At 39.7% G+C, this 26,114-nt stretch overlaps 1 protein-coding gene across 4 annotated transcripts in view; it reads right to left on the bottom strand.

Moving 5' to 3' along the window:
* LOC132398219 (interleukin-13 receptor subunit alpha-2-like) overlaps positions 1–26,114 on the bottom strand; it is a 44,323-nt gene that overhangs the window by 10,066 nt on the left and 8,143 nt on the right. For all 4 annotated transcript variants that reach the window (XM_059977332.1, XM_059977336.1, XM_059977335.1 and 1 more), the window contains 5 exons: positions 20,892–21,021; positions 20,646–20,797; positions 14,750–14,903; positions 3,733–3,853; positions 454–638 (listed from right to left, as the gene is read on the bottom strand). In XM_059977332.1, coding sequence (XP_059833315.1) covers positions 454–638; positions 3,733–3,853; positions 14,750–14,903; positions 20,646–20,797; positions 20,892–20,970 — 691 coding nt within the window. In that variant the 5' untranslated portion in view covers positions 20,971–21,021. The remainder of the gene's footprint in view (positions 1–453; positions 639–3,732; positions 3,854–14,749; positions 14,904–20,645; positions 20,798–20,891; positions 21,022–26,114) is intronic.

Raw genomic sequence — 26,114 nt, 5'->3', positions numbered from 1 at the left:
CAGCCTCCAGGCAGAAAACACTTCATCTACTACCTTCCCCTGCCTTCTGTGGAGAAGCCACAGAAGAATGAAGTTCAATAACTAATTTACACTTGATTAGCCTTTAGCTGCAGAAATTTTCACTCAACCTCTCTTCCCACAGAAGAATATAATGGCACAAAAGATCTATGTGAAGTTCTGATGTTCTCCATGTGAACATTTGTGTTTCCTCCTGGTGCTCAGGCTTTTCCCCCCCAAATCCCAATGATATGCAAGCTGCTAGGTTACTTGGTCACTGCAAAGTCCCCATAGTGAGTGGTAGAACCTGTGAAGAAAGGTTGGAAATGTAGGGAGAATTGACTTCAAAGAACATTAGCAGGGCAATGAAAATGCTATGGACCACCACAGATTCAACAGACTGAATGACTGTGATAAGAAAATGAAAAGCATTTTAAGTGCATCACTGAATCTTACCAAGATCCTGAAGCTGAAATACATAATATGCTGGCCTCACTGAACGAGCTCCTGAGGAGCCATTTATGCAAATGTTGAAATCAGTGAACTCGATGAGACTGTCTTCGTTAAAATGGCAGCCAATATTATGACCTTCACTTTTAAGGTAAGTTTTGCATTCCATGGCTTGGTCCAGCTTGTGATGCCTGTTAATATTTAAAGAGCAATTAATTCAAATACAGTTCCAATCAATCAAGTTAAAAACATCATGCTTAACAACTTAGCCCTATTTCCTACAAATCAGATTTTTCCATAACAATTTCAAGTGGTGATTTAAGTATTCTTTAGTATGAAAACAGTGGACTGTTCCAACATTCTCATTTTGTGAAGTTTTTCTTGTATAAATTTTAGCTCAGTAATTTTAGCATAAATGTCAGTTTACTTTTCATGGAATTTTTTAAATTGACAAATAGAGCATCAGCTAAAAACACAATCACCACTGTATTTGTTAAACATAAATATGGATTTTGGTATAAAATATACAAAATCACCACTGTATTTGCTAGACATTTGCTGCATTTGTAGTGATCATAATATGATTGAATTCATACTGCAATTTGAGAGGGAGAAGCATAACTCATTCTGTATAAACAAAGGAATACAGGGAATTACAGAGGCATCAGAGAGGAACATGCCCAGGTGGATTGGAGGAGATTACTGGTGGGGATGACAGCAGAACAGAGATGGCTGAAATTTCTGGGAATAGTTCACAAGGCGCAGGATAAATATTTCCTACAAAGGAAGAAATTCTCAAATGGCAAGAGTAGGCAACCATGGCTGACAAAGGAAGTTAAGGACTGCATAAAAGCCAAGGAAGGGGCATATAAGGTAGCAAATGTGAGTGGGAAGTTGGATGATGGGGAAGCTTTTAAAATCCAACAAAATGCAATTAAAATAAAGTTATAAGAAGGGAAAAAAATTAAATATGAGGGAAGACTAGCCAATAATACAAAGCAGGATACCTAGAGCTTTCTTAGTTATATAAAGACAAAAGGGAGCTGAGAGTTCATATTCAACCACTATAAAATGAGGCTGGAAAGTAGTAATGGGGGACAAAGAAATGGCAGATGAATTAATGGGTTCTGTGCATCTATCTTCGTTGTGGAAGACACTAGCAGTGTGCCACTGGTCCGCGAATGCCATTGCTATTACAAAGGGAAAAAGTGCTAGGAAATTTCAAAGGTGTTAAGGAGCATAAGACATCAGGGCCAGATGGACTACATCCTAGTGCCTTGAGAGATGGCCAATGAAGAGATAATGGATGCATTGGTCATGATCTTTCAAGAATCACTTGATTCTAGCTGATTCCAGAGGAATGGAAATTTGCAAATGTCACTTCATTCTTTAAGAATAGAGGGAGGCAAAAGGAAGAAAATTATAGGCCAGTTAGCCTATCCTCAGTGGTTGAGAAAGTGTATTATTAAGGATCTAAGAGACTGTTATTAAGGATGAGGTTTTGAGTACTTGGGAACTAAAGATAAAATAAGCCAACGTGAGCATGGTTTCTAAGAAGGGAAATCTTGTCTAACTAATCTGTTAGAGGAAGTAACAAGCAGGGTGAATAAAGGAGAAGTAGTGGATGTCTTTTATTTGGATTTTCAGAAGGTGTTTAATAAGGTGTCACACATGAAGCTGCTTAACAAGGTAAAATCCTACAGCATTACAGGACAGATGTTGGCATGGATAGGAAGGCAGAAGACAGCGAGTAGGAATAAAAGGGGCCTTTTCTGGTTCTAGTGATGTTCCTCAGGGGTCAGAATTAGGACCTCTGCTTTTCACATTGTTTGTCAATAATTTAGATAATGGAATTGCTGGCTTTGTGGGAAAGTTTGTGGATGATACAAAGATAAGTGGAGGGGTGGGTAGTGCTGAGGAAGCAATGCAATGGCAGCAGGACTTAGACAAATTAGAAGAATGGTCAAAAATGTGGCAGATGCAATACAGTGTTGGGAAATGTATGATAATACATTCTGGTAAAAGGAGCAATAGTGCAGATTATTATCAAAATGGGGATGTGATTCAAACATCAGAGGTGCAGAGGGACTTAGGAGTCCTCGCCCAAGATTCCCAGAAATTTAATTTATGGGTTGAGTTTGTGGTAAAGAAGGCAAATGGAATATTGGCACTTATTTCAAATGGAATAGAATATAAAAACAAGGAGATAATGATGAGTCTTTATAAGACTCTTGTCAGGCCACTCTTCGAGGATTATCAACAGTTTTGGGCCCCATTTTTCAGAAAGGATATGTCATCATTGGAGAGAATCCAGAGGAGGTTCACAAGGATAATTCCAGGAATGAAGGGGTTAACATATGAGGAGCGTTTGGCAGCTTTGGGCCTGTACTCATAGGAATTTAGAAGAATGCAGTGGATCTCATTGAAGCCTACCGAATGTTAAAAGGATTAGATAGGGTGGATATGGAGAGGATGTTTCCTTGGTGGTAGTATCCAGAACTAGAGGGCACAGCCTCAAAATTGAGTGGCAACCCACCAGAACAGAGATAAGGAGGAATTTTTTTAGCCAGAGAGTAGTAAGTCAGTGGACTGCTCTGCCAGACTACGGTGGAGACCAAGTCCATGTAACATTAAAGCAGAAGTTGATCCTGACCTCAGCCATGATGCAATGGCAGAGCAGATTCAATGGGCTGAATGGCCTAATTGTGCCCTTCTGTCTTACAGACATAAATATAGATTTATGTATAGAAAAATGTACAATATCACCACAGTACTTGTTAGACATAAGTCTAGATTCTGGTATAAAATGTACACTTGACAATTAGGACAAAAACAAACCTCCTTTAGCTAGATGGTGGAGAATTGTAACACTTAAATTAAAAATCGATAATTTTCAAAGCAGTGTTGCTGTTTTGAATATTTAAATAAATGGAAAGTTATCAGGTGAATGGTATTAACCTAAACGACATAAATTGTAACCACTATGAACCTAAAAGATTAAATAGAAGCCTGCATGCTCTACTAGTGCCTTGTTAAAAATAGGATATGGTTTTTTTTGTTGTTTGTTTAACTACATGAATAGCTATTTTCCTATATTGTCCAACAAGACTTCAAAGAATGAAGTGGTAACTGCAGACAATTTCAATTGATGGTATAATGTATCAATCATTAGTGATTCATCAGCTGTCGCCCACTTTGATGCTTGTGACATCTTGTGTGTACTTTGTCAATTTGCTCTCATGGGAATTTACGACTTTATTGGGCTGTCAACATTGCTATTCGTACCAATAATGGAGTCTGTAATTGATATCATGTGGAACATTGCTTCCATTCTCCCATAAACAATCCATGTATTGCATGTTGTAAACAACGCATTGCAAGTTCTTGACTTTGGAATCCACATGACCTGTAGGGGAAGAAGACAAATTATTCATCATAATTGGAGTAAAAAGTGTAAGTGTTGTAAGTGGCATAAGAAAGACATTTCCTTCCACAGTGATGAAAGCAGTTAGCAGATATGAGGATGGATTGGTACATATTATCCTGAGAATTTCCATCAGTTCTGCAGGGAGTTAACAGCATCGGTCTGTATAAGTACCAGGGAGCTCACAGACAATGCACATGCAGGTGCGATCATAGAAGTCCCCTATTTCCTGAGAGGTGCTCAGAGAAGACTACACTCCAAATCTGGATTCCTCACAGATTCCATAAGAAGAAAAAACACATAGGAGCAGAATTAGGCCATTTGACAAATCAAGTCTGCTCTGCCATCCATCGTGGCCAATTTATTAACCTTCTCAATCTCATTCTCCTTGTTTCTCCCCATTGGCTTTGACACCCTGACCAATCAAGAACCTATCAATCTCCACTTTATATTTACCCAATGACTTGGCCTCCACAGCCATCTGTAGCAATAAATTCTAGGTTCACCACCCTCTGGCTAATGGAATTCCTCTGCATCTTTGTTCTAAGTGAATGTCCCTCTATTCTGAGGATGTGCTTTCTGGTCTTAGACCCCCTCACTGTAAGAAATATCTTCTCCACATCCACTCTATCTAAGCCTTTCCATATTCGATGTTTCAATGAGATCCACCTTAATTCTTCTGAACAACAACGAAAACCGGACTACTGTAATCAAATGCTCCTCATACATTAACCTTTTCATTCCTAGAATCACTCTTGTGAATCTCCCCTAAATTCTATCCAATGCCAGTGCATCTCTTCCTAAATAAGGGGCCCAAAACTGCACACAATACACCGTGTGATCTGACCAATGCATTATGAAGCCTCAGCATTACATCCCTGTTTTGATATTCTGGTCCTCTCAATATGAAGGCTAAAATTGCATTTGCATTCCTTGCCACTGACTCAATGTGCAGGTTAAACTTTAAGAAGGCCAGCAGGGAGATACTCTAGTTTGTTTGGATCTCCAACTTTTTAAATTTTCTTCCCATTTAGAAAATAGTCTGTAGCTTACTTTTAACAAAGTGCATGACCATACACTTCCCAGCACTATATTCCATCTGTCACTTCTTTGCCCATTGTCCTAATCTGACGAATTCCTTCTGCAGAGTCCCCATTTCCTTAACTCTGCCCCTACAACTACCTTCATATCATCCACAAACTTAGCCATAAAACCACCAATTCCATCATCAAAATCATTGACATACAATGTGAAAAGAAGCTGTCCAAACACCAACTCCTGCAGGACATCACTAGTCACTGGCATCCAAGCAGAGAAGACCCTCTTTCTTCCCACTCTTTGCCTGCTGACAGTGAACTAATCTTCCATCCATGTTAGTACTTTGCTTGTAATACCATGGACTTTTACCTGCTTAAGCAGCCTCATGTGCAGCACCTTGTCAAAGGCCTTCTGAAAATCCAACTGAACAACATCCACTAATTCTCCTTTGTTATCCTGTCTGTATTTTCCTCACAGAATTCCAACTAATTTGTTAGACAAGATTTTCCTTGAAGGAAAGCGTGGAGAGACATTTACAATTTTCCAGTCCACTGCAACTATTCTAGAATCCAGTGATTCTTAAGATTTCACTGCTAATACCTTCACAGTCTCTTCAGCTACCTCTTTGAGAAGCCTGTGGTATAGGTGACTCATCTACCTTCAGACCTTTCAGCTCCCTAATCACCTTCTCCTTAGTGATAGTAACTACACTCTCTGCTGCCTCCTAATACACATGAATTTCTGGCATATCGCTAGTGACTTATACAGTGAAGTTTCACAGAAGTTATTCATTAAGTTCATCTGCCATTGCTTTGTTTCCCCATTACTACCTCTCCAGTATCCTTTTCCATTGGTCTGGCATCCACTCTTGCTTGTCTTTTAATCTCTCTATATATGAAAAAACTTTTTGGATCCCCTTTTATATTATCAGTTAGCTTCCTTCCATAGTTCATCTTTTCTCTCCTTATGGCTTTTCTATTTCCCTTCTGTTGGTTATTAAAAGCTTCTCAATCCACTAACTTCCCATTAATTTTTGCTATACTATATGACCTCTCTTTTGCTTTTATGTTGCCTTTGACTCCCTTCGTCAGCCACAGTTGCCGCATCCTCCCGAGAATACTACTTTTTTTTGTATGCATCTATCCTGGGTCTTCCAAGTTGCTTCCAGAAACTCCAGGCAATGCCATTGTGACATCATTCCTGCTAGCGTCCAACCAACTTTGGCCAAGTCCTCTTCATGCCTCTGTAGTTCCTGTTGCCCCGCTGGAATACTGATACATCTGACTTTAGCTTCTCCCTCTCAAACTGCAGGCTTAAATCTATCATACCATGAGCATTACCTCCTAAGGGTTCTTTTACCGTAAGCTCCCTAATCAAATCTAGTTCATTACACAATACCCAATTTAGAATTGCCTTTTCCCTAACAGGCTCAACCACTAGCTGTTCTAAAAGCCATTTTGTAGGCATTCTACAAGTTCCCTCTCTTGGCATCCAATATCATCCTGATCTTCCCAATCTACCTGCATATTGAAATCCCACGTAACATCGCCATTTTTACACGACTTTTCTCCCTCCTGTTCTAATTTGTAACCCACATGCTGGCTACTGTTCTGACATCTGTATATAACTCCCATCAGGGTCTTTGTATCCTTGAATTTTCTTAGCTCCACACAAGGGCTCTACTTCTTTCAATCCTATGTCACCTCTTTCTAAGGAGTTTACTAATAGAGACACCCCACCACCTCTGCCTTCCTTCCTGTCAGTGTATCCTTGGATGATGTTAAGCTCACAACTATGATCTTCTTTCAGCCTTGACCCCGTGATGCCCACAAAGTTATACCTGCCAATCTCTAACTGTGCTACAAGATCACCCATCTTAATCCATAAGTGGTATGCACTCAAATATAACATTATCAGCCCTGTATTCATCACCCTTCTTGATTTTGTCCCATGTTACACTTCAACTCATTCCACTGACTGCAAATTTGCCCTATCATCTGCTTATCCTTCCTCACACTCACTACACACTTCATCTACTTGTATACCAATTGCCCCACCATCAGCTCTATTAGTCCAGTTCCCTGCCAAACTAACTAATACTCTTTACAACAACTCTAACAAACCTCATCTGCCAAATCATCCTATTTTTGCCCTCTCTGGTACATGGCACAGGCAGCAATCCAGTGGTCATTACCCTTGAGGATCTGCTTTTCAGCTTTCTAGCTAGTTTCCTATACTGTCCTCAAAAACTCATCTTTAAGAATAAGGGGTAGGCCATTTAGAACTGAGATGCGGAAAAACTTTTTCACCCAGAGAGTGGTGGATATGTGGAATGCTCCGCCCCAGAAGGCAGTGGAGACCAAGTCTCTGGATGCATTCAAGAGGGAGTTAGATAGTGCCCTTATAGATAGCGGGGTCAAGGAATGTGGGGAGAGGGCAGGAACGGGGTACTGATTGTGTATGATCCGCCATGATCACAGTGAATGGCGGTGCTGGCTAGAAGGGCCGAATGGCCTACTCCTGCACCTATTGTCTATTGTCATTCCCTTTCCCTATCTATGTTGTTGGTTTTGATATTTATCATGACTTCCAACTGCTCACCCTCTCCCTTCAGAGCGCCATGGATTCAGTCTGAGACATCCCTGACCCTGACTCCCAGGAGGCAACATTCTATCCAGGTGTCTCTTTCATGTCCACAGAATTTCCCGTCTACTCCTCTAACTATGAATTCCTTATTATCACTGCACTCCTCTTCCTCTGGCCAGAGCCAGAATCAGTGTCAGAGACCCAGCAGCTGTGACCTCTCCTTATTAGGTCAGTCCCACCCCAAGCAGTATACCTATTATTGAGGAGATTGGTTACAGGGGTACTCCCCACCAGCTGGCTATTCCCTTTCCCTCTCCTGACATTCATCCAACTACCTGCACCTAGGGGTGACCACCTGCCTGTAGCTCCTGTCTATCACCTCCTCATTCTGCCATAAGAGATGAAGGCATCCAGTTGTAGCTCAGTTCATTGAAGTGGTCTCTAAGGAGCTGAATCTCAATGCACTTGGAGCAGATGTAGTTACCAGGGAGACTCCTAGAGTTCCCACATCTCACATGAAGAACATACCTCTAACCCTGGATCCATTCTCAAAGTATATTCTAGAATATTACAGAATAAAGAGAAAACAAAGAAACTTACTGGAAGCCTCCACCAATTTGAAGCCTCCACCTATTTTCACTGAAGACAAAGCCTTCCTCTCTAACCTAGCCCATTCTCACAATAGCAGTGACATACCAGCTTGCTGAAGTTTTCCAATAGTTACATTGAGATTATTTCTCTCTAAATCCTACACCCTAGATAGACCTGATGCCAGTTCAGAAACTCCACTCATTTCAACAGAAGGAGCTTGGTTTTGACAGATGAGCTTCAGTCTATTGAATTTTATTGAATTATTATATTAAAAATAACTTTAGTGATTCTTCTGGACTCTAGGAGTCTTAATTTACTTTTAGCCTTAATGTTTTAAAATATTTTTGTAATGTTTAATGGTGTGATCATCAGTATTCTTGCAAGTTCCCACAATTTTGTCACGTTTAAAATGCTTGTCAGTTTTGACAGTTACACAAGTGTCAAAGCATAACTTAGTTGGTTGTCAAAGTATTTCTTTCTTTGTTTTGGAACTGCCACATGGTGCAATGTGAGGTCATATTCCCAGGTGCTATATAGAGTACATGGAAATTAATCCCTGCACATTTTAGTCACTGTGCTACCTAATACTACAATGTACAGTTAAAATACTGACACGTTTCTCTAAAAATTTTCGAGCAACTTCACTAACATGTCTGCCAACTGAACCTGTGCTCAATCAGATGATGTTTTGTATGGAATTCCATTCATTGACACGTCTTTGAGAACTTTTTTTTGCCAGTGTGATAAGAACTGAGTTGGTTGTTTCTCATACAATAGCCTTTGTCTTTATCATACAGACCAAGATGACTCACTTTCATGAGAAAAATCTGCAGATGCTGGAAAACCAAGCAACACTCACAAAGTGCTGCAGTAACTCAGCAGGCTGGGCAACATGCATGGAAAAAGGAAATCATCAACGGTTCATCAACAGTAAGAAGTCAGAAGTCCTTCGTGCTCTGACTTCTCATCTCTTCTCCAGTCCTGATGAAAGGTCTCGGCCCAAAACGTCGACTGTTTACTCTTTTCCATGGATGCTGCCTGGCCTGCCGAGTTCCTCCAGCATTTTGTGTGTGAGAATTACTTTCATTATTTTTAGAAAAAAATAGGATTGCAATAAATAGCCAAAAAATACAACATTCATAGGAAAGTAATATACAAAAAGAGGCAATAGACATGTACTGATATAGAAACTGTCAAGCTCAGTATCAGAGTAATGACTAAATACATTGACTTGAATTTGCAAATCCAGCAAATATATCCCATTATGTCACATCATCCAGGGAACAAATGCTTATTACACTTACTTATAACCTCAATTTTCTTTAGAATGTAGTCTTGACTGAACTATGGATATTTCATCTTAAACCACAGCACAACTGTGATACTAATTACAGAATATATTATATTTGCACGCAGTTTCCACTGATTTTTCAATTTGGCACAGTACATGGAGATTTTAATCAATAGCCCTGAAATCAATTAATAGAAATTTGTTTGGACGAATTAGCATATATTCAAGAACATACTGGCCATAAAACATTTGTTCAGCAACAGTTAAGCTCATCTTATCATTTATCAGGTTGCCCTTGTGAAGATGATAGTGACCTATACTCTTTAAATATTGGAGTATATTTTTATTTGATCTATTTGTAAAATGTGTGCACTCTGAACAACATGATTTGGCTGCAGGTGATGATATTTCTGACTGGCTTCTGCTCTCTTTTTACAGGTTGAATCAATGGTTTATGAGATGCTCTTGAAGGAGTCTTGTGGAGACAAGTCCAATGATGTACCGGTTAGTAGGTTAACTGGTCATTGTAATTTGTCCTGTGGTTAGGCTAGGGTTAAATAGGTGGGTTGCTGGTCTTGTTGGGCAAGTAGGCCCTGCTCTGCATCTCTAAATAAATAAATAAATACCATAAATATTGTATGCTGGGAAAGATTACTTAGAGTAACTGGTAGGGCAAGCCTTAAAACAGATTTTTAAGTGTTGCTGGAGAAGCATTATGTAGACAGACCTTTTATTTTTGCCTCAGAGATGGAGAAAAGGTCTGGGGATTCAGGAGGTAATTCATATACAATGAGACACCCAACCTGTGATCTAATATTGCAAGCTTAAATTTACGCAACTAATCCTGTTCAACGGAAATCCCGAAATGTTGACAGTTATTGTAAATCAAGGAGACTGTTTGATTGGAATGGTAATTTTCCCACATAAATGATATTTGCTATGGGGAGAGCGTAACCTTTTCATGTTTGATTGTATTCTACAACCCATTGCCCACATTTTAATCAAATAGTTGCTTGTTTGGCCTTTTCAGAAGAAAGTTAAGTGCCATTGCTGTGGGTCTGGAATTATGAAGAGTCAAGAAACAGCAGTATATGCACAAATGCACTCTCTGGGACTAGATATATTTTGACCCTTTTTGAACACATCATGATTCTTGATTTGAAATTATAAATGCAATGCTCAGTATATACAAAGAGCTTGAAGACACAACATGTGGATTATGTTTTCACTGTAAATGAACTTCTGCCCTTGAATAATTTATATATTCTCCTTTAATGACTTTATAACTACATAATTGGCAATATTAAAGGGACTTCAAATTTTAGGTAAGCTTGGAGTGCCCTTCATATGGAATCTTAATTATACAAGAGTACAATCTTTTGTGATGTAAGTGCTGACTTAGAATATAGCAAGCCCCAGTAGCATGTGATCTTGACCTTGATTTATCTTTGGGCACTTTTGTTATAACACAAAGTTTGTAAAAAGGAGTGGGAAGCATGCCACTCATCCCTAACCATATCATGACCTTTAACATGAAAGACTGAATTCAAGAATAACTTAACTTGCCTGTCGAATAAATGATCACGTACTACAATGAAAATAATATTGTAGAAGCAGAAGGCAAAATGATACCTTGAGAGTCTAAAACAATGGACCATTAAAGAATAAGACAGCAACACTACTTACAAAGACAGGACCAGGAGCACATGACACAGCCAAAGCTTCTTGTAACACACAAAATGAAATATGCAAAGTTTTAACATGAGCAAAGACTAGAGAATTAGCATAATCCAAATCCAAAGGAACCAGCTCAAGGAGCTTTGTAGAGAAAGAAAATTCCCTATTACCAATTGCAATTCAATAGATGTATTACTGATGAGTTAAGGTATGTCATTTTTATCTCAAGAGTTTGTTTCAGACAATAGCTTTGGATTCTGGCCTGTTCTATTCACACACTATGAAATAGAATAACATTTCCCCAAATCTTTCTACTGTCCATCTTCAAACAGAGTAGCTCAGATGGGATAGTAAAGGATGCCTCAATGAACAAGTATTGCAGAGATTTTCAAAGTTCAGCATTAACATTACATGGCCCATTTTATTCTAAAATACTCAGCCATTCCCCAAAACTCTTTGACATACACCCTTACACTACTGATGACTCAGCCTTGCTCAATAAATTCTGCTTCCAGAATTAAGCAACAGTTGAGTCCAATAGGTCATTGTGACACAAAGCAGGAGGAGCATGTAATCAAACAAAACAGTATGTTCATGTCCTTAGCCTCCCTATCTAATCTCTCTCATAGGAGGAAGAACATGGATACAAAATCCAGAGTCAGATGGAGCTGAACCAAAGCTGGAGAGAGAGTCACTTGATTATGAAGATATTGGATCATGTACAGATATCAGGGACTAAAATTCAAGCAAGTCTGAAAGGGAGAAACATTTGAGTTCAAATCTGGTGTCAAACTACTCAAAAGTTGTTTCAACCTCAAAACTTGCAAGTCAGTGAAGGCTGAAAACAGTTTTCAAATTGTTATTCATTTTTTAAAAAATCCAGTTGAGAGTCTTTTAGGCAGGAGGATCACTTAAATGTCTACTTGGTAAAAAAAAAAATTGGAACACATCTCTTAGCAGGATTTGAAAACTCATCGACTAGTCTGCCTTGCAAGCCAGTTGCATTTTTGGTGATGTATGTTCAGTATATGTACTCGGCTTGAAAGCATTTGTGGAGGCATCACAATTTCTGGCTTTAAAGATAGGTTTTGATGATAATTTTGAGATTTCACAATTATCATTATTTAGATAATCTTCTTATTCCAGATTATTTAATTAAATTCCCAAGTTAGTTTTCTTCTGAAAAAAAGAACACAAAGTTCCCAAAGATATCCTTCTTCTTCAGCACTCTCCTGGGATCAAGGATGACTTACTTCCAGGCCAGTTTAGTGGGGTAATGGGGGCTAATTAGGCTGTTGTAGTGTCTGTAGGTTCTTCCAAAGTTGGAACAAGATGAGGCAGGCAGGTGCTTTGCTTGCCAGGTTGGTTTGATCTTCTATCTTTAAGCAGGGCTTCCATCTACTGTGGGTGCATGAACTTGAGGTTGTCAAAATCTTCTTTATTATCGCTTCTCCACTTGAATGGTCATGGCCTAGAGTTTGACAGAATCAGTGGAAATGTTGGATTTCTTCAAGGAGGCTTTGACCACATCCTTGAATGTTATCCTCTGCTCACATTGTAATTGCTTCACATAATTGATCTAGAATAGAGTGATTCTCTTGGGAATCTGGTGCCAGGCCTGTGAATAACATGATCTTTCCAGTTTAGAACGTAGAGCGACACAGCATGGGATTAGCCTCTTTGGCCCATGATGTTTTGCCAAACTAATGACGCCTAATCACTTCTGTCTGCGCATGGTCCAATCCTCTACTCTCTACATATTCCTGTGCCAGTTAACGGAGCATCTTATATGGTTCTTTTGTATCTGCTTCTACTACCACTAATGGTAGCACATTCCAGGCTCTGTGCAAAAAGACTTGCCCCTCACATTTACTTTGAACATAGTCCCCACCTCACCTTAAATGCATGCCCTCTAATATTAGACATTTCAATCCATATCTATACCTATCATAATGTTATACACTTCTAAAATGCCTCCCCTCTGCCTTTCCAGAGAAAATAACCCCATTTTGGTTATCCTCTCCTTAGAGACTATGCAATCATGCAGCATCAGAGTAAACCACTTCTGAACCTTCTCCATAGCCTCCACGTTCATTCCAATAATGGGGAGACCAGAACCGAATGTAATATTCCTGGTGTATTGAAGAATGACCCAATGTACACATTGCAGGAAACCTTGACTGGGGAGAGGATGTTGACTTCTCCTTTCAGTGAATTTGTCAGACTTTGCAAAAAACAGTATTAGTGGTACCTTTCCAGTGTGTATAGGTCTTTCCAAATCACTAAGCATACTGGAGGACAACAGTCACTGCTGCCCAGTACACTGGTCATCTTATGCTGTATCTGATTTCTTGCCTTCAAATATTAATCTCCTCAGTTGACCAAAGGCTGTGCAGATTAATTGAAGGCAATGCTGCACTTTGTCATTGATGCCTGCCTTTGCTCAGACATGGCTCCCACAATGTAGGTCCTTGCAGAATATTGACTATCAAAGGGGCACAAGTCCAAAGATCTTTTATGGTTGCAGCACCACTAAACATGTGGTAAAGGCGGCTTGCAAGATGTTTGCCTTCATTAGCCAAGCCACAGAATGTAAGAGACGTGAGGTCTGGTGTAAGACTTGGGTAAAATATTGATTAGGCCACAGCTGGAATACTGCGTGATGACCACACCATAGGAAATACATGGTTTCCCTGGATACTGCCTAGGATGAAATGCTTCAGTCTTGAGGAAAGACTAGTTGACTTGCCTCGTTTTCCTTGGAGAAGCAGAGGGGTACCGATTAAATCGCTGAATATTATGAGAGGCATGGACAGGACAGGGAAAAGGAACCTTTCCCATGGCAAAGGTCACTGATATTAAGGTGAGGAGGAGGAGTTTTAGAAGGGGTCTGAGGAAGAATTCTTTCACTTTGAAGATGAGCTGGAATGTGGAATGTACCGTCTGTATGGTGGTTAAAACAGGTACCCTCACAATATTCTAAAAAGCATCCTTATGAAGAATTAATCCTAAATCACAAAGTTCTGGTGAATGGTATGATTATAGTCAGAGTGTCGGATGGTTGGGCCCATGACTACATGGTAAGTGATCCATGATTCCCAGCACCTCACTACGAACATTTATTGTTCGGGGAGCAATGTGATGCATTTGGGGCTGGGCCGGGGTACTTTGTTAGGGTGGGTTGGTCAGTTGAGGATCTGCCTGTGTGGAAATATAGGCCGGAAATGGGGTTAGAGGCTGGGGGAGGGGAGATCAAGAGTAAGGATCAGGAACAGAACTGGACATGCAGGAGGTGTAGTCAGGAGTTTTTGCAGAAAGAGAGGGGAGGGAAAAAGAAACAAAGACAGATAATGACTGATGGAATAGATGTACTGGATGGCACCTACACAACTTCCCACCTGTGGGAACACTGATACCTATACAGTGCAGCCAGACCTCCAGTTTCCGTGGTGTCCCTTGTCCACTGCCCCAAAGACCCAATCAGCTCAATTGCCAACAAGTATGCTACAACTACCATGTTGCAATGACACATTTATAACGGTGTTTATTGAAAAGACAGGCAAAAGGGTGGAAAGTGCACAATTTTATATTAGATTTGATATCGAACAAATGTATAACCAATAAATGAATCACCATGCATCAACTTGCAAAGCAGAGGTGAAAGGTGAATTATGACTTTCTGTGGTTCAAATTACCTTCTTTGTGTGGCCAGTACTCTTTCTCGACCCATTTGCTGTGTATTTCAGATCCATTTTCACATTGCTCTTTTACTAACGTTTGGATTTTCACAATGATTCCCTTGTTGAGGTTAAATCCATCAGTGTGCTTCAGTTGCCCAGTGACTACATGCTGAAGGAATATAATACACACATTTCCATTAAGGGATAAAAATACCTTTGACTATTCTGAAAAGCAGTGGGGTAAACTTTACATTATAACTCCGGTACCTGGAACTAGAAAGTCAGGGTCATTCCAGCAGAGGAAGTAACCATTCAGTTTACCTCATCCAATCCCTCTCCGCTTCATCGTCCCTGAGGCCCTGCAAGTTTACTTCCATCCACCATCTAACTCAGGGGCTTCCAGTCTTTTTTATGCCATGAACGTCTAACATTAACTGAAGAGTTTGTGGCATCCGATTTCTTTCTCAAATAGTCTATTATGTAACTTCTACCACCCCTTCATAGGCTTGTGTACGAGTCATTACAAAGCATAATAGAGCATCTCTGTTTTCTTAGAAGGTGAAGGATGCTCAGCACATTACCAAACACTCTACAACCTCTACAGTTGTACTGTTGCAAGTATTATTGGTTTCATCATGGTCTAGTACAGCAATTTGAAAGTATACGAATGTGAAAAGCTGCAAAGAGCAGAGGATCAAGCCAAGCCTCATACATCACAGGCACATACATTGGAGGCATCTACATGAGATGCTGCCTCAAGTAGTCAACATCTGTTATCAAATATCCACACCATTTGGGTAAAGCCATCTTCTCACATATGCAATTGAACAGAAGATACAGAAGCCTCAAGTCCCACCCCATTAGATTCAAAAACAACTATTTCCCTTCGACTATTAATTTTCTGAACCAACCTACACAATCTTATTAACTACACTTTGGCACTTTACTGTATATGGCAAAGTGCTCAACAGTGGGTCTACTTTTTTGGTGTTCTTTCTTTAAGAACTTTAAAATTAATGTTTTTATTATGAATTTTATGTCCCTAATGCTGTCTTTGTGATGCTGCTGCAAGTAAACTTTCTTTGCACTCATTCAAACATGCACTTGCACATATAGCAAGAAACTTGACTTTGGCAAATAAAGTTATTCCTAGCATCTCATTATATCTATGGAAAACTTCTTCAATCTATTCATTACCCCTCACCTACTTCCTCCCTAACTTGCTCCTCCCCTTCCCAGTGCTGATGTTAGTCCCAGACATGAAAGATTAACTTTTTCTCTCTCCATAGATACTGACAAATCTGCTGACAATTCACGTTTTCTGTTTATTTCAGTGTAAATAATTACTTGATGGACAGTAGTTCGTAGGAGTGTATCTGTACTGTATGGCTGCATAATAAATTGTAATCTATGCACTAACTGTTGTTGAACATTGCTGCATATTATTCTCAAGTCAGAAAAATAATCATTTACCATATCTATACAATTATTCAGTGAGGAAGATCTAAATTAAATGGAGTAATCTTCAAGATGAATAAAGGTTTATTCTTCTACTTACTATCCATTGGACGTGCTATGCGTCATACTTAATGGTGCAGCCAGCTTCCTTTAATCTTCTGTAATTATCCAAACTATTCCTTCTAGTGTAATCTCAGAATATAATAATTTCTTTGGACTGCTGTGCTAATCTCAATTTCAGATGTCAACTATTCTCTGAAATGTGTTGTCAAATACTATCAGTCTCATGCTGTTGGAACACACCCAAAGCTTAAAGAGTTAAGACTATGATATTAATTTCAAACATCCCATTGACAACAAACCAAAAGAGAACAAAACTCTTTTTTGTCTTCTATATGCCCATATAAACTCATACAAAATGAACTTGAAGGGATACAGGTTAGCTTTTGATTAGAAGACTAAGGAGAGCTACAGACCCATTACAGATACTAAAACCGCAACGGAGAAAATATTTTAAAATACAACTTAAACAATTCATTATTTGTTTTTAATGTTCAACATATAAATTGATTTTCAGATAGATTTCTTATAACTTCAAGTAAATTGATTTTTAACCCTTTTTTTCACTTCCCAAAAAAATGCCTACGTAAATTTGTACTTGTTCTGCTTGCATTAAATGTTGTGGCCTCCTCTACATCAGTGAAGCAAGATGCTGATTGGAGATTGGAGAACCAATTCATTAAGCACCTTAGCTCCACCATCATGCTACCTGAGTTCTTCTGGTGGCCAGCTATTTTAACTCAACATCCTATTCCCACACCAACATGTCTTACTCAGAGCCTCCTCTACTGCCAGGTTGAGGCTTAACACGAATTAGAAGAAAGCACCTCATATCCTGCTTGGGTAGTCTTCAACGTGACAGCACAATCATCAAATTCTCAAAATTCCAACAGCTATCACTTTCCCCACTTTTTTTTTTGCTCTGTCCTTCTGATCCAACTGTTCCATGCCATCTTCTCTCTTTCCCCTCTGTCCATTACATATACATTCCTCTCACTGGTTGTCTTCACCATCTTCCAGCCTTTATTCCCTTTTCCACATCATACCCTATCAGATTTCATCACCTTCATCCCTTTTTCACTCAATCCATCACCTCCTCATCTCTCATCTTCATTTTACCTCCTCACCTGGATTCACTGATCACCTGTCATCTCTTCCCTATCAGTCCCTTCAAAGGCTATCACCATCTTCTCTGGCTTTCACCTCTCCCAGTCCAGACGAAGAGCCTTGATCCAAAATATCACTTGTCCATTTCCTTCAACATATACTGCCTGACCTGCTGAGATCTTCTAGTACCTTTAGGTGTTACCATTGCATTAATTTCAGGGCAAATCAAGTCAATTTTGAAAGAGATTTCTATCAAGTTTATTAATTTTGACTGCCTAAACCCACTCATGCTCAGGAATTTGGTTTTGCAAGATTCAGCTCCTTTTGGGAAAAAAATGAACAGAAACTGGTGAAGTAATTACTGCCCACATATATTGTTAATTATGACACATACCTGAGTGGTAACACTGATGACACCACAGAAAGCAAGAGAACACAAAGATAGTTGGAAACAGTTCCTTATGTTGTAAAAGTGAACCGGCCCCTTTCTGCGGAGCTGGGGATTGCTTGGGCTACTAGTAACTTAGCAGAGGCCAGTAAAAAGAAGCAAGGTGTAAGTGGAGGGAATTACAGAGGCACAACATAGGAGCTGGTCAAAGTTATATAGAAGCTGACACTAGCTGGGATGCCGGCAGAACAGCAAAGGCTGGAGTTTCTGAAATTCAGAAGGCACGGGACAGATACATCCTTAAGAACAAGTATTCTAAAGAGAGAATGAGCAAACCATGGCTGACAAGGGAAGTCAAAGCCTGCATAAAGCAAAAGAGATGGCATGTAATATAGCAAAAAATAGTGGGAAATTAGAGGATTAGGAAGCTTTTAAAAACCTAAAGAAGACAACAAAAAAAGCCATAAGGAGATAAAAGGTGAAGTATTAAGGTAAGCTATCCAAAAATATAAAAGAGGATACAAAAATTTTTTTCAAATATATAGAGAGAGTAAAAGAGATTGGAGAGTGGATATTGGACATTTAGAAAATGACACGAGAATTAGTAATGGGGACACGGAAATCACATTATTAAGTATTTTGTATCCATCTACACCAACAGCATGCCAGAATTTCAAGAGTGTCAAGGGGCAGAAATGGAGGTAGATGTATTTACTAAGGAGAATGTGCTTGCCAAGTTGAAATGTCTGATGGTAGGTAAGTCAACTGGATCAACTGAACCCTACACTGCAGGGTTCTGAATGTGTGTAATGATCGTTCAAGAATCAATATATTTTAGAATGGATCCAGTGGACTGGAAAATGTCGCTCCACTCTTCAAAATGAGAGGAAGGCAAAGAAAATTTTAGGCCTTTTAGCCTGACTTCAATGGTTGAGAAGAAGTTGGACTCCATTATTAACGATGAGGTTTTGGGGTACTTGGAGGCAAGTGATAAAATAGGCCAAATTCAGCATGGTTTCCATAAGGGAATATCATGAGTGACAAACCTGTTGGAAACAGCAGGCAAGATAAACAAAGGAGAGCCAGTGGATGTTGTTTACTTGGATTTTCAATTGGCCTTTGACAAGATGTTGCACATGAGGCTACTTAATAAGATAAGAACTCATTATACTATAGAAGAGACATAAGTACGGTTAGAAGTTTGGCTGAGTAGCAGGATGCAGACAGTAGGAATAAAGGGTGTGTTTCCTGATTGGCTGCCAGTGAGAAGTGGTGTTCCACAGGAGTCAGTTTAGGGACCCCTTGTTTTCATGTTTGTCGCCAGGTTTGTGAATGATACAAAGGTAGGTGGGGGGGGGGGGCAGGTAGTGTTGAGGAAGCAGAGAGTCTGCAGGACTCAGATGAATGGGCAAACAACTGGCAGATGGAATACACTGTAAAGGAAGTGAATGGTTATGCACTTTAGTTGAAGAATTAAAGGCATAGACTACTTTCTAAATGGGGAGAAAATTCAAAAATCAAAGGTGCAATTGGATTTGGGATCCTTGTGCAGGATTCCCTAAAGATTAACTTGCAGGTTGAGTCAGTGGTGAGGAAGGACTAGAATATAAAAACAAAGATGTAATACTGAGTCTTTCTAAAGCATTGGTCACACTGTGCTTGGTATAATGGAGCAGTTATAGACCCCTTATCAAAGAAAACATGTGCTAACCTTGGGGAATGATTCCTGGAATGAAAAGGATTAACATGTGAGGAGTATTTGGTGACTCTAGGCCCGTCCTTGCTGGAGCTTAAAAGAATGAAAGGGGCTGTCATTGAAACCTATTGAATATAGAAAGACCTAGATAGAGTGGATGTGATGATGATGTTTTCAATTGTGGGGCAGTCTAGAATCAGTGGGCACAGCCTCAGAATAGAGGGACATCCATTTAGAACAGAGATGAGGAGGAATTTCTTTAGCCGGAGGGTGATGAATCTATGGAATTAATTGCCACAGGTGACTGTGGAGGCCAAGTCACTGGGTATACTTAAAGCAGAGCTTGACAGGTTCTTGATTCATCAGAAGGCAGGAGAATGGATTTGAGAGGGATAATAAATCAGGAATGATAGTATGGTGGAGTGGATCTGATGGGCTGAATGGTCTAATTCTGCTCCTCTGTCTCATGGTCTTGTAGGTATGCAAATTACTATCAAAAGTACCAAAGAATTATTTTGATGGATTGAATAATAGAAAGTAAATTACTTTGAGTCTTATTCTAACTAGCTATTTAAAAAAAAATGTTCCCCAATTAGAAACAAGAGAAAATCTGCAGATGCTGGAAATCCAAGCAACACACATAAAATGGTGGAGGAACTCAGCAGGCCAGGTGGCATCTATGGAAACGAGTACAGTCAACGATTCAGGGCAAGACCCTTTGGTGGGACTCCTCAATTCAGCTAACTTCAGAATTTCGACACTAATAAAATCGAAGTCTTAGAGAGATGCAGTGCTAATGAAAGTTGTCCTATTGGCACATCAAGTCCACACTCACTATTAAACTCTGATTTTTAGACTGTTCACAATATCAAACTATTTTATTCTGCACACATCCCCATCAACTCCCCAGTTTCTACCACTCACCCACACAATCAGGGCAGTTCACAGTGGCTAGTTATGCCACAAATGCATATATTTTGAGAATGTTGGAGGAAACTGGAGCATCCATGGGAAATCTACATGGTTACAGAGAGAACCTGTAAGCTCCACACGGACAGCACTGAGGGTTAGGACTGAGCCTGCGTTGCTGCACCTTGAAACAGTTCTGACTGCACTACGATACCAGCCTAGCACTTCTGTACGGAAATGATGTTCGTTCTCATAAAATTTTAGTTATGAAGAAGACAATAAGTTTAATTTACCTTACAATTAGTTGAGTCTACATTGCAGTAGAGCAACATGTACCGTACCATACAAATCATTCTGCCGGCCAAACTGAGTGGAGGCTTCCAGTGTATGTGAAGTGGACCTAAGTGTCCAGGATCAATAATCTGTACATCAGTAGGTGGGTCAACTGAAACACAATAAATTATTTTTAATAAAGGAGAAAATCAGAATCAAAATATTGAAGAGTATGTTTTAATAATTGTACACAATCCCAACCTTACCTGTTGTCAGTACTCCCGATGTCAGCCTTGACTGTAAAATTAAAGCAAGGAAGAAAGCAGCTACGATGTTGAGATCCATGCTTGAAAGACTTCTGATTAATAAGGTGTTCACAGAATGACTCGAAATTACCTTGAAAAGAACAATATGCAGATACAAATCATATATGTATAAGCCAATTAAATGTTGAAAATACCAACCACAAATAGATATGACTAGTCTTAACATTCCATTTCCAAATTACTGTTTTAGCTGAGCCAAATGATATCTTATATATTTTTAAAGAACAGGTTGAAAGCAGTACTTAGGGTTATTTACTCAATTAAATGATATCACAGACAGCACATACATTTGCCTTTGATTGTATTGAACTGAAGCAACTTTAAGATCTCTACTTTACAATTCAAGATCACTTTGAGCTGAACAAAAACACTTTGAGTTTGAATAGTTTCAAACTTTCCTTTCCATGTTCCACAATGTTAATTTGGATCTTGTTAGTGTTCAGACTTGCAATCTAATATGTTTGTTTACACATATAGAAATTTTAAGAATCGTTAAAAACCGAATTTCTATTATTTCCCTCCAAGAGGACCACAACCTTGCCATGGTTTGGAGGCTTGCACGTCTCAACAACTCAGAGGGCTATGTTGGCAGGAGTCAGGGCTTTATGCTCTGGCTCTTGGTAGGGTCACCCATGCCAAAAAGGTCAAAGGGTAAAGAACAGACTAAGAGTGGTCCACTAGTCCTCCAGGTTCAGGGGCTCAGCTCAGAGCTAACACCCCTGACTGGCAAAACAACATTGTTACAGAAACAGCAGCGAAAAATCCTTCTACTCTGAGTGTGATAATATTCCCAAGTCTCCAACCGGGACTTACGTAACTGACAGTAATGAAAACTGGGAGGAAACTACTGCCACAGTGAAGGGGACCCTGAACATCGCCAGAGATTGAGGACTTTCATTGCTGTCCTAAACGCCAGCAGTGTAACAGGCAAAATGTCTGTTATTTCCATTAAATGTAGTTACCCTATATTTTAAGGAGCTTCGTGGTTTAAGATGATAGGCAGTGAGATACATACATTTTTAATGACCATCAAACTGTGAATGAACTGCAAACATTAAAACTTATGAAGGGAAAACAGAATGAATGCATCAATATTTACATTGATCAATAATCCATTTTCTGTTCCCCTGCAGAATGAAAGGTGCATTATTTATGGTTTTATAAATTTCCTCGATATACTCGATGAGGTTGAGGTACTGATCTGTAAATAGGACATGTTGGCTGTGATGAAATGCTGTTAAACTCTGGCGTGTACTCCGAATGGAAAGAAAATTGTAGGGATCTGGAATTAATGGGTGAGGTGAGTAGGTATTTAAAATAAGTACCACTAAAATGGATAGGATTATATCATAAGCACTAATGAAGTAGCGATGCTTCAGATGCCTGAGAAGTTAATACCAGAGCTCACCAATAGAGGAGGAAAGCATTTTGGGTTGGGAATGTACTGTTTAAGATACTCTGCTGTCTGAGATACATAATTCAAATTCATGATGATTTACTCCTCTTAAAAAGATATGTAAATATGATCTCACTATCATACATGTCTCCCCACAATACCTTGGAATGTTACCAAATTTTTACTCCCTTCAGGCCTAAATGAATACATTATTTTGCTCAGTACCATCCAGAGAGCAGGATGAAAAATCCTGCATCAGCACATACATTGATACATTCTGGTGAAAAACTTTCACACAGTAACGTCCAGGGTTCATGCCAAATTCACATGAGAACTTCTGCAACTGCAAAGGTGTGACACCAAGACTGGAAGTTCTGAGCTGGCAAAGAAGAGCAAGAACCATTTAGAGCACACTCCCCACAGCAGCCATCAAGGTATATGTGGCAAGAAGTGCCATGATTACATACCTTAAGGAAGGCCCTCTGTGTGCAGGGAGAAGGGCATCTGACAGGCCTAATACAAGAGGAGATTGGCAGAAGGCACTAATATAATCTCTTAGGGTTATTCAGCAGAGGAAAACGAGTAGTGGACAGAATGCAGAAGCGTTTCACCAAGATGTTGCCTAGAATGAAGCATTTTGATTGCCAAGAGAGACTCAAGAAGTTAGATCTCCCTGGGCCAGATGGGAATAAGAGTGATATGACTGAGTATGAAAAATTACAAGGAGTGTAGAAAAGGAGAGCAGTTTTCAAATGTCTACCCTATCAGAAGTGAGTAAAACTAGAAACACTGAAACTTCAAATTATTATGTTTTAATCTAAGTATGTATCTGTCACCATATGTTACCTTGAGATTCATTTTCTTTCAGACATTTACAGGAAAATAACAAAAAACAATAAAATTTATGAAAAGCTATACGTAACAAAAATTGACAAACATCCAATATTACAGTGGACAAATAGTGCAAATAATGGTTTATTAAAAAGTAAGTAAATAATATCGAGAAAATGAGCTGAAGTTTCCTTGAAAGTAAGTCCACAGGTTTGGGAGTCAGAACAGCATTGAACATAGAACATTGAAAAGTACAGCTCAGGAACAGGTCATTCAGCCCACAATGCTGTGCTGAAACAGCTATAAAGCAAATCAAAAACATCTGAATGCTAATCCCTCCTACCTACACCACGTCCATACCCCTCCATTTTCGTTAACCCATGAGCTTATCTAAATGTCTCATAAAAGCCTCTAATTTATTTGCCTCTACCACCATGCCAGGCAGCACATTCCAGGTGTCCATGACTCTCTGAATAAAAACAACTTACCACTCACATCCCCCTTGAACCTACCCTCTCTCACCTTCAATCCATGCCATCTGACATTTCGACCCTGGGAAAAAGATAATCTCTGCCACTCTATCTGTGCCTCTTATAAACCTGTAAACCCTGCCAGATCTTCCCCCAGCCTCTAACACTCCAGAGAAAACAACCCAAGTTTATCCAGCCTCTCATGATAGCAGATGCCCTCTAAATCAGTTATCATCCTGGTAAACCTCTTCTGCACCCTCTCCAAAGCCTCAATATCCTTCCTATACTGGGGTGACCAGACCTGTATGCAACACTCCAGATGTGACCTAAGCAGAGCTCTATAACGTTGCAACATAACCTCTTGACTTTTGAACTCAGTGCCTCAACTAATAAAAACAAGTATTCCATGAGCCTTCTTAACTACCTTATCACCTGTGTAGCCACTTTCATGGAGCTATGAACTTGGAACCCAAGTTCTCTCTGTTATGAGTGTTGCCCTTAACAGTGTACTGTCTCCTTGCATTTGCCCAACCAAGGTGTAACACCTCACTTTTATCTGGGTTAAACTCCATCTGCCATTTCTCTGCCCATATCTGCAATTGATCTATATCACACTGTATTCTTTGCCAGTTTTCTACTCTCTCCACAACTCCACCAATCTTGGTATCATCTGCAAACTTACTAACTCACCCATCTACAAGTTATTTATATGCATCACAAACAGCACAGATCCCTGCAGAATGCCACTAATTACAGACCTCCAGTTCAAATAAGTCTTTTCAAGCATTACACCCTGTCCTCTATGCGCAAGCCAGTTCTGATTCTGAACGGCCAATTTGTCGCAAACCTCATGCATCTTAATCTTCTGGATGAACCTCCCATGAGGGTCAAACACCTTACTAAAATCCATGTAAACAACATCCACTGCCCTACTCTCATCAAGCTCTCTTGTCACGTTGTCAAAAAGCTCCAACAAGTTGGTAAGATATGACCTGCACCACACAAAGCCATGCTGGCTTTCCCTCTAATATAGAGAAAAGTAGATGCTGGGAATGGGCTGCCAACTGCTGTGATGGAAAGAGATATGATAGCAGTGTGTTTAATGGGTTTATATATCCTATCCCTAAGAATTTTCTCCAGCAATTTCCCTACAAATGATGTGAGACTCACTGGTCTATAGTTCCAAGAATTTTTCCTTGGTCCTTTCTTAAATAGAGGTACAATATTAGGCATTCAGCAGTCCTCTGGGACCTCGCCTATGGATAGAGAGGACACAAAGTTACTGATCAAGGTCCCAGAAATCTTGTCTCTTGCCTTTTCAATTACCTGGGGTAAATCCCATTAGGCTCTGGGGTCTTATCCACCTTACTATTCATTAGGGGGCCTAAAACTTCATCCTCCTTCACCTCTAAATGCCCCATACACTCATCACTGTTCTCCTGGTCTAGCATATCCTTTTCCTTGGTGAATACTGAAGCAAAGTACTGATTGAGAACCTCACGCTCACTCTTTACATCCCTCCCCCTTTATCCTTGAGTGGTTCCACCCTCTTCCTAGTTATTGTTTTGCTCTTGATGTACGTGTAGAATGATTTGGGATTCACTTTAATCCTTCTTGCCAAGGACTTTTCATGGCTCCTCCTGGCTCTCCTAATTCCGTTCTTTAGTTCTTTTCTGATTTTTTAAATTCTCCTTTTGTACTTTGTTTGATTGTAACTTCCGAAGTTTTATGTACTTTTCCTTTCTCTTCTTGACTAAATTCATCACATCTCTGGACAACCAAAGTTCTATTACCTTTCCATACCTTTCCTGTTTGAGTTAAGTGAAATTAACCACAGCAGTTTAGGAGCCTAGTGGTTGTGGGGTAATAACTGCTCTTGAACCCAGTGATGTGGGACACAAGTCTCCCGTACATCCTGCCCGATGGTCGTAGCGAGAAGAGAGCATGGCCTGGATGGATGAAGTCCTTGATGATGGATGCTGCTTTCTTGTGACAGTGTTCCATGTAAATGTGCTGAATGATCGGGAGGGGTCCTGTAATGGACTGGACTGTATCCAACACATCCTGTAGACATATCTGTTCCTGGGATTGGTATTTCAATACCGGGCTATGATAAAACTAGTTACGATAATTTCCACCATGCAGAGGATATAGGTTTTACAGTAGGAGGGAAGAGGGGATTTGAGGAAGACCTTTTTCACCCAGGGAGTGGTGCGTATCTGGACTATATTGCCTGAAAGTGTGGTGGAAGCAGAATCACTGAGCAGTTATATCACTTACTCAGGAAGTCAATGAGTCACATGCTGGACAATGGGATTAATACAGGGGATTACCCACAGGTTGATATGGACATGGTGGAACCAATGTCTTGTTTCCCTACTGCATGATTCAATGGCTCTAATTTCCAAGAGTAGAGATGGGATTAAAATAGGGGCAAGGAATCATATAGCAACTAGTTTGTTATCA

Source organism: Hypanus sabinus, chromosome 8, assembly GCF_030144855.1.
Source record: "Hypanus sabinus isolate sHypSab1 chromosome 8, sHypSab1.hap1, whole genome shotgun sequence".
In the NCBI taxonomy this organism is placed as follows: domain Eukaryota; kingdom Metazoa; phylum Chordata; class Chondrichthyes; order Myliobatiformes; family Dasyatidae; genus Hypanus; species Hypanus sabinus.
Note: the sequence above shows the minus strand (reverse complement) of the source record. Positions and strands in the feature narration are given on the sequence as shown.